Source organism: Corvus hawaiiensis, chromosome 4, assembly GCF_020740725.1.
Source record: "Corvus hawaiiensis isolate bCorHaw1 chromosome 4, bCorHaw1.pri.cur, whole genome shotgun sequence".
In the NCBI taxonomy this organism is placed as follows: Eukaryota; Metazoa; Chordata; class Aves; order Passeriformes; family Corvidae; genus Corvus; species Corvus hawaiiensis.
The window spans coordinates 76905105-76921970 of record NC_063216.1 but is presented as its reverse complement, the minus strand read 5'-3'; the positions used below and the strand labels follow the sequence as shown (position 1 = coordinate 76921970).

Sequence of the window (16866 nt, the reverse complement as noted above, 5' to 3'; positions counted from 1 at the left end):
AGGCTGACCCCAAATCCTGCAGGGTCCTTTTGTGAGGGTTTGGGATCAGCGGCACCAAGGATTTATGTGCACGCCAAAGTTTTAACTTCTAAATATTTCCCTGCATCTTGAAGCAGAACCTCTGCTTTCACACCACGGATGGAGCCACAGCTGCCCATCTCCCACTCAGCTGTGGGAAGGGGTGAGAAAGGTGAGATAAAACCCACGCGGGGTCAAACATCCTGGCATAGACACACGAGGGAGTAGTAAACTCTGAGTAAGAGCTACAATTTTCAAAGCTGCTAACAAGATGCATAAGAAACACAGATTTTTCAAGTTGATAAGTAGCAGAATCACTTATTTTAAATACACTTTTCAAGCCTAAATTCTAAGGCATTAAAGAAAAAAAAAAAATCTCAATTTCCATCTTTAACACCCAACTACTGCGGTAAAAAGCAAATGTAACTTTAGGCATCTATAAGACTGATCAAATTACAGACAAAAGATTTTACTCCTAAATGGACACTTCTGGTAAAAGTGAAGTTTATAGTATTTAAATGAATAGAATCTTTATGAAAACCTGGAACTAACACTGACATTCAACAAAAATTAGTGCTCTTGAAATAATGGCTCGATAGCAAGAATCTCATAAACTGAAGTGGCTAAAAAGAAACACGGCCATGTGCTGTATTTTTAGTTCTTAATCCATCAGTATTTCACAGCTGCAAATAGCCAGAACTATGCATTTTTAGAAAACCAGTTCCCAGCCCACATAAAGGCCAAGGACATGTACCGATAAGAATGCAAGGCTGCAGCAAAGGAATATTAAAGCTAAAATAGTTTTACAGCACAACTGGCAAAAAACAACTCCTTTTTTTCTTTCCAAGAGATACCTAAGACATGCTCTTTAAGCAAATCTTCACTTGCATGAGTCAAGGCCAAAACCAAATTAGATTTTTTTTGTTCAAAGGGATAGCAAGCACAAGGAGAGCTGTACACCAGTAACTACCAGCTTCTGCATTTTCAGATCCTCCAGTTTAGAAATCAGACAAAATGCAGACTTGGGATAGAAGGTACCTCCTCCCCTCCTCGGAGCCTCTCATGACTGATAGACTTGGCTTAGATAGACAGGAATGACTTGGATGAAGTTTGGCCACTTGATGCTATAAAAGTTTATATTCAAGTGACACCATAGTAGTACCTCAGAAGTTAAATGTAAAAATTTGCTTTAAGCAAAAAAGTGTATAAGAAGCATATAAAAGGCTCCTTTTTAAATGCTGTCATACAGGTTTAAAGAGATGACAATCCAAATAATAGCTTTGATCCAAAGCTGTAAATAATTCCTATGGTTAAAAATGTAACAAGAGCATGAGACTAAGACATCAACACTGTCACACACTCATAGAATTAAAAATACTTAGATGTGTTCATTATCAGAAGTGGTACCCAGTAATAAACTACCCCTTCTTAGGTGCTGAAGTATGTCCACTCTTCAGGAAAAAGGAGTAAAGCTTTTTGAAGGCAGTAGGCTGAGCTAGACAGCGAGGAGAAAGCACTGAGGAATGTTTCAGCCCTTATCCATTATCCTCCACTCCACTCCCCACAGGAGAGGGAGGTTTTGTTGGCACTCTACAAAAAGGAAGGGCAATATGGTGTAGAACCTTCCTCTCATCTGATGTCGCAGGCAGTGAAGAATCATTACACTTCAAAGCCTCTGAGATTTCCAAAAACACATATGAAAATATTCCCACCATCTCAAAGAACAGGAAGAAACAGGTCAACCTTTCTGCCTTTCCCTAAATAATGGGTCAGCACATCCTTCTCCATGGATCCAGCAACAGTGGCCTCTTCTCTGTGAGAGAGGAGAACATCAGTGACACATGCACTCATCACCAAAAACTTGGCAACAGATCCTAGTAGAGCCCAAACCATCGTGAGTCAGTCTCTGCACTGCTGCTTTGGGGCTCCAAGCTTTAGGAGAACAATGCTGGCACCCCTTGAAGAAGCTGTCCCTACACACAATGCTGACCAGGAAAAGTGCCGATTCCATGGGATAAGATGGAACAAAACAGACATCATCACTGCATGACTCCTGACCAAAAAACCATAAAATCAGAGCTTCCTGCTTGCAGCAACTGGTCCAAACTGCCAGAGACACTACCACGTGCAGAGCCAGCAAAAGGAAAACCATCAGCAGCTTCTGTCAACTGGACTTTTCAAAACTGGACATCCATCATCAGCTGACTCATGACCACAACACCACTTGGATCATAAAGCAGCTCCAGACAACTTCCACTGTGCTGGTTATTTAAATCCTCCACAAAGCAGCTTATGATGTTGGTGCAAATGGGGACGAACCAGAAACCACAGTCACATGGCTTCTTCACCATTCTGGCAGCCCCATGAACTGGTGTGGGAGTCTCGGTACCAATCACACACAATCTCTATCCCCTTTTAAGTTCTTCCTTCTGGAAGCAGAAATACACTGCTCCACTACTCAGTCCTATTCAGCTGGGAAGGATGTCTTCTCTGCAACATAGTATCAGTTTCATTAATTGTTCCGGAAGATTCAATGCACAAAATGCAGCAACAAAATGGGTTCTGGTTGTCAGTGTGCACTTCCCTCCAGCAGGAGAGGCATCTCTTACACTCAATTAAATACAGGTTATAAAAATAAAGTTTGAAACCCTTTGAACTTTCTGTCTGTTGAATGGCAAATGGCATAAATCATTCCATGTCACAGCTCAGTGGCACCAGCCCCACTCTGCTCCAGCATATTGAGCATAAAGACAGTAAGAGGGAAACAGCAAAAGTTCAAGGAACCGCAACAGGAAAGACACCAACTTGGATTCTCTTTCAAAGAAAGTCATTTTTATATGCTGTAACAAAAGCTGCATCTGTAACCCAAAAGGCTCTGGACTCCAGGCATGTTAAAAGAATGACTAATCAGAAGGCAGGAAGAGGGAGAAATGGAATCAGGTTTTGTTAAGATTAGTTTCCCTTCCAATACAAATACTACTTCACTAATATTTTCCCCTTTGACTCAGTGTTCCTTTCTTTCATGTTCTTCTTGTGACGTCCACCTGGCGGGTTTTTTGGGTGATGCTGGTGGTTTTGGGGGTTCTTGGGGCTGTTTTGTTGGTTTTTCAAAGAGAACAGATAAAATTCAGAAAGTTTCCATTAGAGTCAAAGTCAGCCACGTGGTTTCAACTGTGCGTGTTTGCTGTTTTAACAGCTGATACTCAAGGAATGAAAAGGTCACATCACTCCAGTAAGAGAAGTTTCACAAGATTCTGAGACTGGGAATCTTCAAACAAACGGCATCTAAAATGCAGGCCTACCTTGCTGTACCAGTTGAGGCAGGGCTGGACCACATCTGGATCATCAATGCCATTTAGTTCAACATACCAGATACTAAAATTGAAGCTAGGTCCCCAGGATAAGAGTGGAACTGGAGAAGAAAGGAAAAGGAGAAAAAGGATGCATAAACATCAAACAACCACTATTGCAACAGAATGCTTTTAAAGTTTACACAAAATTCAGTATTTCTGACTTAAGTTCTAGCTCATTTAACTTAGCTTAGCAAAATTACCAAACACATCACGTTCAAGTTGTCATTTAAAGCAACCTGTGCTGAGCAACATTAACACAGCAGATCATTACAAAGCAGAAGCTTGCTTTAAGCAAAAGAGCAAAAACACTATCATTAAGAACAGCTCCAAGAGGCAACAAGCTTTGACAAGGATGAGAATCACGAGCATACTAGTGATGGTATTTGTTCCTCATAGTACATTTATTTCCCCATTTGTCAGCAACAATTATTTCCCCTAATGGTGAAGACAAGAAGCTTGGGTATTTTAAATTTTACAAAATTAGTAACATCTGCAAGTTGTGGAGGAGGGAGGGAAGGATAACTGTCACTTTCTAATTTAAAAACTCCAATTTTTTTTTTAAGCTTTAATCTGTTCAGTTTTTCTGCTGGTACTATTTTATCTGAATATTGGAACAAATTAACTTGAAATACTGAAAGACCCATGAAAAACACTACAGCCTCTCACCTACGGCTTCTCTACCACACTGGGTTAACATCTGTGGCCTTGCACTGATTTCGTGATTTATCTGCAGGTTAAGACTTGGTTCCGCTTTTTGAAGCAACTCCAACTCCCAGAAAACTTGTGTGTGAACTCTGACTCCTTAAAACTGCAGCGAAATCAAGTGGTTTCATTTCAAATACTTTTGTTTCCTTTTTATTTGACTGTAACTGATAAACAGGAAAAGACAGTATTAAAGTTGAATGAGCAGTTACCAGCAACAGCAAGGAGTCCACTACCTCCTCCCTTCCACTATTTTTGCCACAGAGAAATTGCTTGTTGTCTTTCAAACCACCATGAAATACCACTGAGATTAACCTGTTGAACTCATGTTTTTCTGACCTACTCCTTGAGGAAATAAAAACCCCAAACTCGTCATAAAGTTGTTCCTGAGCTCTTACAGGTTCTTAAGTATTTATACCTCAAACAAACTACATCTCTGACTGTCTGCAATGTGTTTGGGCACAAGGCACATGTTCAAACACATGATTTTTCTAAGTTTTAGAGGGTGTGTTTACAAACCTATTGCTAAAGACTCATGGTAACTTCTGGGAACAGTCAAGATCCAAAGAGACACTGTATATGCAACTCTTAACTGATTTTAATACCCCTAAGTAGGTACTTTCTATGTCACAGCTCTCAAATCATCTTTTCAAGAAGTTTTTTTCAACTTGATTATTCAGCACACAGTGTGATGCTTTCAGAGCATTTCCTTGTAGGAGAATGTTTGCAGAGACAAGAGAGAAGTGAAGTGGTCAGAAAAACCAAGAGTCACCTGTCTTTCATCCCCTGCACAAGCCGAGTGCTGCCAACATGGTAACTTAACACTATAAAACATGACTGCTTCTAAACCCAAGTTTGGTCCCGGATATCCTACCCATTACTGCAGCAGTCTGACAAAATACCACATCTAAGGTTAACACCTTTGGTCTGTCCTCAAGCCTGAACACACAGACCAGACCAAACTGAGGTTAAATTTGGTATTTGGTCAGCTATAAAGATCAAAGTCTATCCATCAGCTCACTGAACTGAAACACTCAACTAAACCACAGACCACCTCAAATGGGCCAAGACCATACACTTCCTGATGGTGAACCTGAGGCCAATTTCCTAACCGAAGTATTACCACCTTCTCTATCCACCTCTATTTCTTTTCAGCAATTCCCCTCAGAACTTACATAAACTTCTCTCAGAAAATAGTTAACAATTTGTCCCCTTATCTTTGAAGCCAACTGCAACACCTAAGAAGTTATTGGGATGCACAAAAGAATCCCAGGCAGCTCTCACCACAAGAAAAAGCAAAGCCAACAACTTACTGATGTTTGTCCTCCCCACAGTTAACTGGGAGCTTCCAAGTCTTTTTTACCAAAAGGAATAAACAAAACACCAGAAATGGTGATTTTAACAAGATTTCCACAGTGCGACCGTATTTTCTAAGGAAAGCACATTAAGGTGTACAAGAAAGGGAAGGCAAACACTTCCCCAGCACTGCACTGGCAGAGAAAACTGAACCTGATCTCTGTAAACTACTCCATAGGAGCAGGAAAAGAAACAAAGCTGAAGGTTGAGACTGGAACGTGATTTCTATTCCAGTTAGGCAAGCTGAAGTGTTCTGCTGGATCATCTCCCCATTTTTTGAACTTCTTTCCTGACTCCCAGGAGACACCTCTCATCCCTTCTGCCCTCTCTTTTTTGAGGCTTCCATAGGAGTGCTCAGATCTTCAGAAAAATCTCCTTTTAGAGCACCCACAACCTGACTTCTACCTGGAAAGAGAAGGCACTAAGTACAGCCTGGAAGCACTTTTTTCTGCACACCTTTGAGATGGTAATACACTACAATCAAAGGTGTTGAAAGCCTAAAGCTACATAATTCCTCCAGTTTTTATCATAAAGCCACCTCACCAAGTTTTGTTCCTGCAGGTACCACAGCAATCCATCCTAAAACGTCTAACTGTTCGGAGCAGTTGAATTGTCACTCCACAGTGAGAGGAGCTCAGCAGAGGAAAAGTAATTTTTTAAAAAATCAATATTCTTCTGAGAAGGTATTTGAGTCACTTAAACACTTCTTAATCCACACAAGGATGATTTTAAGGGCTACTTCTCAATAATAGCTATGCCTAGACAAGGATTGCAGCTCTACAGCAGAGAAGATAATAGCAAAGGCATTAAACACAGTTATTTTAAATACCTCTCTCAAGCTAATTTCTGTGTCCCTCATCTACAGTCAGATATACAAACATGTGCACTTGCAAAAATGAAGAAAATATCCATTAAAAAAGTATCCCTCATTTTTGTTCCATCAAAGCCTAAAAATCTTGAAGCCTAGTTACCAAACCCCATGCTAGTAACAAACTTCAATGAGAATCACACCTGGTACTTTTCAAGCTCTTTCATGGCAATCAGTCTTTACACCTTCTGCTCTCAAGGACACAGCACAGAAAAATCTCTGCTTGGAGGAATCATGAGAACAGAGCCAGAAACAAAGCTCACAGACATGAAAAAGATTATTCTTCAATATTTTGTCAGGATAAATATCTTCTTCCCTCTCTCCAGTTCTTTAATGAGGTGCTACATGAAATGTAAAAATTACCTGTCAAGTAGGTCAAAAGCCTGCACAACTGGGCATTTCAGTGCTCAGGAACTGAAGTTGAAGTAATTAAACTAACAGAAGTGCAAGGCTTTTCTTGACAGAAGGAGAGAGGTTATTCTTTCTGTGTTTCATGAGCCTGAAAATTCCTCTGATACGTGAGCAATGGCAGCTGGAGCAGGAATTGTCCCCCCTCCTGTATCTCCCCATGGTTCCTCCTGCCCCATGCCCCCATATAAACCCCAGTGTTGTGTCACTGACAGTGCTGTTGTAGGTCCCTGTGCTGATCTGTGGAATCATAAAGCCAATTCCTGATGCAGGTGCTGTGAAAACTCCAAACCCAAACCTCACTGATAGCGGGATTTTGCCGTGTCAGTCCCCAAGAGTCCAAAAGGGCAGATTTTGGCCTCGTTTCCTGGCACTGTTACAAGGAACACAGCACGGTGCTTGAAATTTTGAGTTACTTTGGCTAGCAGCTTGGAAATTTTAACAAACTCAAAACATTTTCAAGCTGTGAATCTGAAAAATAACGGAATTTCGTAACAGTGTTTTGCAGTTGTTTCGCAGCAAAAAACGCTCTCACAACTTCATCAACAGAATGGCACCGGCCATCAACCAGAGGCTTTCATAGGTTTGGGTGACAAGATCATTTCCAGTTCTGTCCTAGCAAAGGAATTCCTTCATGGAAGCCAGCTTCAAGAAATGAAAGGCTATAGATAAGAGTTAAAGGAAAACTCACCTCAAACCACAACTAGTGAGGAAGTGACAGCTCAGTGCAAACCTCATATTAATGTACACAATAGGGAATGCTTATTCATGGAATGGTTTGGGTTGGAAGGGGCCTGGAAGAGCATCCAACTTCACTCCCCTGACATAGGCAGGGACACCTTCCACTATCCCAGGTTGATTCAAGCCCATCCAACCTGGCCTTGGACACTTCCAGGGATCCAGGGGCAGCCACAGCTTCTCCAGGCAACCTGTGCCAGGGCCTCCCCACTCTCACAATCAGGAATTTTCTCCTAATATCTAATCTAAATCTACCCTCCTTCAGATAAGGCCACTTCCTCTTGTCCTATCACTGCGTGCCATTGTGAAAATTGCTACATGAAGATCCCATCCCAAGAAAACAAGGTACTCATGTAACTTCAGAGGAAAACATCCTGGTAGTAGAAATTAATCAGTGTTTCACTTTCATAACAAGTTTCAACTCACTGCTACACTTCATTTCATCAGAACACACTTTTCTGGAATACAATTTACACATCCAGAGAAGCAGCCAGAAATCTTTCCATTGGCCCCTTTAGCCCTCCAGGAACCACTTGATGGTTTTTAGCCACTGAAAAATAACATTTTCCAAAAACCTAATGCTGGAAGCTTCAGAATAAAAAATAAAAGTTTTTAAAAATTCATTTAACTTCCCTGATGTAGTCAACCTTTAACTCGATTCCTCTGCTACTCTTGAGGTTTCCTAAAGCCAAGCACTACAGTTGCTTCCAAAAGTAGCAGCCAGAAACCAGCCCAGTGAACAACCAAATTGTCTGCTTCTCTAAGAACAGGAAACCCCACAAATGATTACCGGATTCCCAGCCTGAAGCTTTCAGTTTCTGACAAACATGAAGAGATTCAGAAACAACACATTAGAGCAAAGGGCTCTGAGGGGAGCCCCTACACAGCCACTATCATCAGAGTCTTGGCAAAGGAATTACCCAACACATCAAAACACTCCTAAATTCATCTAAATTAGCCAACAGGATCTTATCTCATTTTTCAGCAAATACCTCCTTGCTCTATTTTTAACCTTAAACTGCTAGTTTAAACCCAGTCATTCTTGTGCTATCTCAGTAGGTAGGAAGGGAAAGATAAATTTACTGAGCAAGCTGAAAGGCTCCAAATCCTTGGATTAAATCCAAAAACTGTAAGACTCTTGTTCTCTCTGGCCTGCAGAAAGCAAGGAAGAGACATCCTCACCTGCTCCCAATCACACGTCCCAGCACCCAGCCTTCAGGAGTACCCCCTCAGCCCCTGCCCCAGCCAAACCAGACATCAGGGGGTACAACCCTTCCCTGCCCCTGGGTGTCATCTTTAGCCAGAGGTGAGTGAGACATCGTGATTAGAGCAGCAGGGAGAGAACAAGGGAGGCTTCTGCTGTTGCTTTATGAGTCGCGAGCGTGTTTGAGAACAAAACTTTTCAAGCTTTTTCAGACTCCAGGGCTGCCAGTACTGAAACTTTTACTGCTATTTAGCTTAGTAATTTATTTAAAGCTCTATATAGCAATTCATAGGAGGACAGTAAGCAGCTTCTCCCGCAATTAGTTGACTCAACAGCTGTATTTCTGAAAATTGCTCTATTTTGCTTTCACTCTGCAGGATTTAAATTATGAAGCTACTATTTCTTATTAACAGGACTTCACTGCGTTCCAATCTAACCAGACTAAAAGATGATGAAATGGAACAGCTATTGTGGATACTTTGCCTGAGTACAATGAAGTCACAAGTGCCAAGACCGGCACAAGTATCAGAAGAGATTATTTTCTACTCAGAATGCTGAAAAAATGCATTTACCTATCTTAATGAATCGACAGGGGAACATCTGTTCATCAATTTTATGCTTCAAGGTGAATGTTTCTTTGTTATAATCATTCTTTAAGCCACTGTGGGAAAAAATAAATAAGGTTACTAAATCTTACCTTGTATTTTAGGACTAGCTAATAAATGCAATCTAGGTCACGCCTGAAACGCGAAGCTTGTTTCATACCACTCTGAATCATCAGTACATGTGCTGGACCAAGGCCTGGGCTGCTCTCCACCTACCTGTGCCTCCCTGGGAGGCAGTATTGGGATTCTGGGAGGGAACTGGCTTTGGATCAATGCTGCTCCTCTGCATCTGGAGCCCTAAGACTTCAGCTCCTGATATACTGAACTGCACTCTTCCATTCTCAAGAGGGAGGTGGACCAGATCTCAAAATTATCACCCTGACAAAGTGCTTTGTGATTCATTTATGGGCATTACTTTATAAAAATACCAAATATTTAGTATAATTTATCAAAAATCTTAACTCCATTTTTACCGAAAATACAAGTACAGGTCACAAAATGAGGATTTTTATTGAACTTCAGACAAGTGAAATTATATTAAATGCCAATAATTACTATGATACTAAAAGACTTCTTCCCCCACAATTGTAACAGCAATAAAGGCAGATTTCAAGACTGATCTATCTAAGAGGGCAGAAGTGTGGGAAGGGTTGTTGGATAGATTCTATACGGTCTTGAATGACACCTGCAATGTATAGTTTCCCATGTTTCTCAATGGCTACTCCCCTTGACTACAGATGATGTACCCCATACATTCCCTGGAGATGGACTTCTCTTCTGTAGGCCTCCCAAAATTTACAGGTTCTTGCTAATCTTTTCTCTTGTACTCCTGGATATTTAGCTCTCATTTCCCTTTCTGAAACAGCAGACCCCTTAAAAGGCCCTTGCAAATTTATATTAGCAACTACTCAGAAATTCTGGATAACCTGAACAGCCAAAAGGCTCTCTCTTTAGTACCTAACAGTACAGCGCTACCAAATCCAACTAAACGAAGGAATATGCAAGTTTCCATTTGCCTGTTTGATTCATTTACCCATCTGAAAAGGCAGAGCAGCTGACTAGTTCAGATCTTTATGGCTGCAATGAGGTTTTTGACATGGGGAGGTTACTTGGGCTTTTAAAAATTACTTCAAAGTCCCCTACACCTGGGGAATCATTTCTACTGTGCCTCAAACACATGGAAGGAAGGAACTGCAATCCAGCAGCGCTGCACCCTGCACTCAGCTCTTCCAAATCCCCAAGAGCTTGCTCTCCACAAATCCTCTGTGGTTAGAGCAGGATAAGGAAGGTTTCCTGGAGCAAGCGCTGGGACTGCTGTTCTCTGACCTGACCACAAACATGAGGGCAGCCAATGGCAGGGTCACAACCACAGCTCTGCCCCACTGCTGGCCATGTGTCTGCTGGGGAGCCAAGGGGGAAGAGCATTCTGGTCCAGCCTTTACAGTTCCCAGAGCTGATGGAATCACATCTTACCTGGATAAGAGATCTGTCATATTCTCCTCATTCATCCCACCAAAGACTTTAAACTTCTTTAAATTGCAGACATGTGTTTTCTCGTATTTGCCAAATGTGATGCTCTGGACTATGGCAGGTCTTTCAAGCTTCAGAATCAAATACTGCAGAAAAGAGAACAGTGAGTTTGAATATTAAAGCCAAGGCAAAACACACTAAGGGAGAAGCATTACAACCTCCAAATACTCAGTTTACACAGCCAAAGAATGAAAGTGAAGATGAAACCTCCCCGTTATGGTATTTTCTCATTTGGTCCTGGAATGAAGGAAAGATTTTTTAAGAATATTACTTTAAAAGCAGTTTACCTAGGAAAAAGATTTGGTTGAACTACTTATTCCTACCAATTCTATTCAGAGATTACATACATTCCTTTAAGTTGGACACAAGACTTCCTGAAATCTGGCAAATAGGATCAAACAACAGAGAATGAAGATTCAAACGCCCACTACAGCCTGAAATGAAACCTAAACGGAATACACAATTAGATAAATACAGTATGTTCCACATGCTAAGAGAACATCAAATTACTTTTCCTCTCTGGGCTGACGCTGTTTAACCACTGAACACTAAGTTCGGTGTGTGGCAAACATAGGAACCAACTGCTTATTATTAACCATCCCAAATAAAAGGGAGCCACTTAATGACAGAAAAGGAGCTTTACATGGAAAATGATGAAAATGCTCTCCCTTGTGAACATTTGCTCCCCTCTCACACTGGGTGGACACAATCTGTGTATAAGTAGTCAGATTATCTATACAAAGGCCACAGCTACCAGCTTCACCAGCACTGCTGGAGGAAGAGGTCTGTTCCCATGGAAAAGCAGATGCAAGGAAGCACTTGCACCATTCATCAGGGTCCACTGAGCACCTTCCCCTACCAAACAGGTCTTGGGGGGAGTCTGGAAACAGTTTGTTTTTCAGAATACATCGAGTTCTATATCTGAAAACAATATGTTTCATTCTCTTCCCTGATTTCTCAGAAATAAGCAGTGCACCACAGAGGCAAAGCACAGAATGACAATTACTCATCGTACTTGACTTTGTTACAAAACCCTGTCATCAGGACTCCAGCACGAGCAGACCAGCACACTGTAGGACACCTCCCACCACAGGCTCTGCTGGTGGCCCTGTCCTCCACGCAGCAGCACCGCCAAGCCAGACATGATGCCTGAGTTTTTAGTCTTTCAGCGACATCAAGTAGAGTTATTTGCATGTGTGTGGCTGCTTTCTGTAGAGACTGAGTAGTATCTCCTATGCTAAACAACTCCATCAGTAGGACAATCTTACCCTAGACAGGTAACTTTTGGGAGAGCAGCAGAAAAAACTTGCTCATCCATTTAGTTCTCAGGTTTTGGGGTTTTTTTTGTCTCAGCCCTATAAAGCAACTAATTCTCAATCTAGGAGCAGTACTGATATTGTTCTGGAGAGCACCAGGATAAAGATATGATAAATAAAGGTTTGACCTCAATGGCTGGTTCCTACTACATTCAGAGAAAGCTTAGATTAAGAGAAATACTTGTATATAGAGCAGTTACAGGTGAGGATGTAGATTGGATAGGTACAAATAGCAGATTTACTGTCAAAGATGTTTCTAGCATCTCATTGTTTTTCAAAATGAAGAAAATCAACCAGTATCAGCACTGTGAGGGTACAACAGAAGAATGCTTTGGTGCTTTTCCAAGTACTTTTAATGAAAATTTTCTAGTTTTGTGAAGAACGCCATCCACCTAAATGTCAGAACCCACTGTTTATGCAGCAGCAAGCCATGCTGTTGTCTTGAAGTACCTCCCAAACTTCAGGAAAAGAACCCCACTAAAATTCTATAGAGAAAACTGATTTTCTAAAGCAGGAGAAAGGAAAGGATGAGCAAAAGGACGGTCCTTTAATGAGCAAGGCAGCACTTGATACATGGCACAGCCCGCTGCCAAAATTCCCATACAGAACAGACAGTACACAATGTCTAAGAACTCCTCCTACACCATCATATCTTCCCTGCAGATTTCTCCCAAAGCTGGAAAAGTGAAGCCAGCGCTACCAGCAATTGCAGTTCTTAATCCTGCTGGAATCCCAAACCTAATGCCTGGGCCATGAACACATACTTTCTCAAGTACCACACAAGATTTGCAAAAACTTGGCACAAACGTCACCCTGCATTATTCAATTCTTACCCTAAATTAAAGGAGAGAAAACCAGGACTGCAGTTAAGTCCTTTATGCCTGGAAGGGAGCAAGGCACAGCAATTACTCCACATGGCCAGCAGTGATTTCTTAACCCTACAGATAGGGAGGGAACTCTGCCGCCCTCCTTCCCTCTTCCACACATCCCACCATCTGCTGAGTCATGCAGACCTTACAGAAAATAGAAGCACAAAAACTAAAATCAACCTTTTTTTGTGAATTGTCTGCTGATTGATATGGAAACAAAGGACAGATTTGTTTTAAAACCCTGTGCCTAGGTACGTATTTTTCTGGTTTTTAATGAATACATAGACATATTGAATTGAAAGACTTTCAAACTAAAAGATAAATTTAGATCAGCTATTAGGAATAAATTCTTCCCTGTGAAGGTGGTGAGGCCATGGCACAGGTTGCCCAGAGAGGTTGTGGATTCCCCACGCCTGGAAGTGTCCAAGGCCAGGCTGGGGGGCTTGGAGCAACCTGGGATAGTGGAAGGTATCCCTGCCCATGGCAGGGGGTTGGAATGAGATGAGCTTTAAGGTCCCTTCCAATCCAAAACATTCTATAATTCTATGGTGTATATATATATATATAAAAATACAGAGATGTACTTTTTGGGTTTCTATACAAACACACACTACTGCCACTGTGTGGGTACCAGCTATGAATCCCACCGATGTTGAAAAAACACACTGCCTCAAGAGCTGCTAACAGCTGGCTGCATGGATATTTCTGGACTGCTACCAGGATTTTAGCTGTGACAGACTATTCTCTGTAGCTCTGAAGGATGTGACAGTAATGTCTGTAAGATCAAGTGATTTATTCAACCTGGAGAGAACAAGCCTATGAGATTTCAGGCACATACATACACCAAGATATTTGACACTTTTCCATTTTATTGCTGTGAGCAACATCAGTATATTTAAGGTCCATGTATTCATGCAGTATTCCAAAAATCCAAACTATAACTGAAGTGTTTGTCCATTAGAACACAGCACACAGATACTAATTGGCATGACTGAGCAAAAACCTCAGCCCAGTTGTTAGGCCTCATATCACAACACTAACAAAAAAAGATGCTACAGAACATTAGAACAGCAAAACTTCTGGTTTCTGATTCAACACATTTGTAAGTAAATATGCACAAAGAGTAGAGTAAGTCACATACGGCACTTCAGCACCCCAACAGCTCCTTACAGTGCACCCCCAAAGAAAAGCAAGTCTAGCCCTGTCACACTGGGAGCTGCAGCAAATTCCAAACTTTTTTGAAGCTCTGGTCTGTGCTACCATTTGATGACAACCATATGCAGGCTGCTGCATCACACAACAGAGTGTAAATTTTATTAATGTACTTTAAATTAATTCCTGATACAGCAGGATGGAAATCATAGGAAAACTGTTCTTCAGATGCAAAACTGAAACCAATTGTTTGGACACCACCATTAACTTTATACATATGCTCCTCAACGGTTCAAAATTCACATCTCCACAACACTGGAATGGACTGCTCAGGGAGCAGGTGGCAGAGTCACTATCCCTGGGGATGTCAAGAAACAACTGGATGTGGCATTTAACTGGACCCTGGCACTAAAAAGGTGGTGATTGGTCAAAGGTTGGACTCTGTGATCTCAGAGGTCTATTCCAACCTAATTGATTCTGCGATCAAATATGCTGAACCAGATTCCAAGCTGCACTACACAAACTGCTTGTACAATTAGAGCCACACTGTCTTTTATCAATTTCTTCCTCAGTTCTGCTGAAGCATTTTTTTTAATTAAGGAACAGTGAAGCTTGTACTGCATGTAAAATAAAACCCACAAAATAACAAAATAACAAGGGCTGCCCTTGTGCATGACACAAACATCTCAACTGCTCTTGCAATTAAGTTGGTGGCTAAATAAAAACCTATGCTTTTGTTCTACAGATTAATAATCAAGCCACTCCGGGGAATTAAATGCTGCTCTGCACAGTCTTCCACATCAGACCATCACTGGAATCATCAGGATGAGCCTTTCTGACACAGCTGCGGTCTTCAGCATCACCAGCCTCATTGCTTCACACTTCCTATGTAAGACGAGAACGACATTAAAAATAGAACCATCAGCCCTCTCCTGCCTGAATAGGTTACTACATAACAGGTTTGTTATTAAATATATAATTTCTGGGTCATCTATTTCAAGACTCAAGAAAGATATCTAGTTTAATAAACAGAAAAACAGCTGTCAGATGTATTTCCTTTCACTGGCACTCATTCATAACCAACTGGTGGCTCCCATGACCACAAGAATTATTTAACTCTACCATACCCATGAAGCCCGGAAAACCCTTTACTAAATATAGTCACATGGCAACACTTCAAGGGACTACACTTCCACTTTCATTTTCTTTCTCTTTTTAAAAAGGTCTGGTATGGACTTTAGCACATTTACTGCATTTTCATTGTGTTACTGAACACATGTTGATGTTTTTACCTATGTTCTTCTGATTCGTGCTCTGAAAGAAAAGGTGCCTGGAAAGGTTTTGTTTCACTCAGGGAGGGAAGGGAATAAACCAATGTTTAGGGACTCACTCATATTTTTACCTCTAAGACAGCACAGCATCATCACCTCAGCAGGGAATTGCTAAACCCTGGCATTAAGGTGAGGCACTGAGGAGACAAATACGAGCGATTAGAGCTGCAGAGCTTATTAAAATATCTCACATTGAACACACTGGACATCAGTCCTTGTGTTGTCCCTTAGCCCTGGGTTCAGCTAATAAAGCTGGAAACAAGGAGAGCTTTTTTCCCCTGAGTTTTAGCTCACTTCCTGTCTGAATTATTATGGCCACCCACACATTTGAGCAAGTGCGTCACCACACGAGTTACCAGTTTTTAACTGAAGAGCTGCCAACACAACACCCATAAAATGCCCTGCAGCTTCATTTTCTATAGGATACGTGATGTCTATACCAGGGATTAAAAGTCATGTGTATACATCAACCTCTTTTGGAATATGAACTACTCGACTTGATTTTTCCCCAAATTCTCTCCTCACCACACTTCAGTCATCCACTGTTTCAACTGAAGTTTTCCAAACTAAAATTCTGCTGTAAAAAACAAGGAAGCAGAACACCTATATAAATGTTCTTCCTGCAGTTAATGGCAGTCTTTCAATGGACAAGGCACAAGAACTACTTTGATCAAAATGCAAGCAGATCTGGAGTTCTTTTGTCAAGTATGAGAAACACAAATGGGAACTGCTTCTATATACACAAAAGTGACAAAAACTGCACTCTTTGCACACAGGACTCTTCTGCAGATTTTAATTCCCCATTTCCTCTTTCCAGCTAATTTTTCAACAGGGAAATTAAATCATAAAAAATGCTTTGCATGAATAATTGAACACTCAGATTACAAACACAAGAAGTAGCTGAAGTATATATTACTTTATGTAGTATAAAGGCACTGCAAATACATCATCCCTCTTACTCAGTGCTCAGGATTGGGCCTGCTGAACACATGAGCAGCTACACAGTACTTCATATTTTCACTATTAGATACAGAGATTCAAGCAAGAAGATCCAGCAGCATTGTCTTTTCCAGTTAGGCAGCCAGGTTTTCTGTTAAAGACAAAACTAAGTAATAGAATAAATCTCAAATACTGTCTTGCCAATCTCTGTTGCCACTATGAAGACTAGTTTTTTGCAAGCCAGGTCTTAATTCTGGATACCTAATATATGTCTCGATATGCACACACAGGTAGATAATGCCACTGTTAATTCATCTCTCTCCTACCAAAAAGTTTGGTTTAAATGTCTTGCTTAGCATGCAGAGCAGTGCCCAACTCTCCAGGGTTGGAGTCAAGTCATTCTGCAACAACATCTCCATTCAGGTCACGACTCACACACATGAAATTTTTGGAAGACATCTCTTTAACAAGCTCGTG

General features: G+C 41.2%; 1 protein-coding gene across 2 annotated transcripts in view; it reads right to left on the bottom strand.

The window, feature by feature from the left end:
- Positions 1–16866, bottom strand: part of MKLN1 (muskelin 1) — a 102518-nt gene that overhangs the window by 69924 nt on the left and 15728 nt on the right. For both annotated transcript variants that reach the window (XM_048301872.1, XM_048301873.1), the window contains 3 exons: positions 10726–10868; positions 9220–9308; positions 3321–3430 (listed from right to left, as the gene is read on the bottom strand). In XM_048301872.1, coding sequence (XP_048157829.1) covers positions 3321–3430; positions 9220–9308; positions 10726–10868 — 342 coding nt within the window. The remainder of the gene's footprint in view (positions 1–3320; positions 3431–9219; positions 9309–10725; positions 10869–16866) is intronic.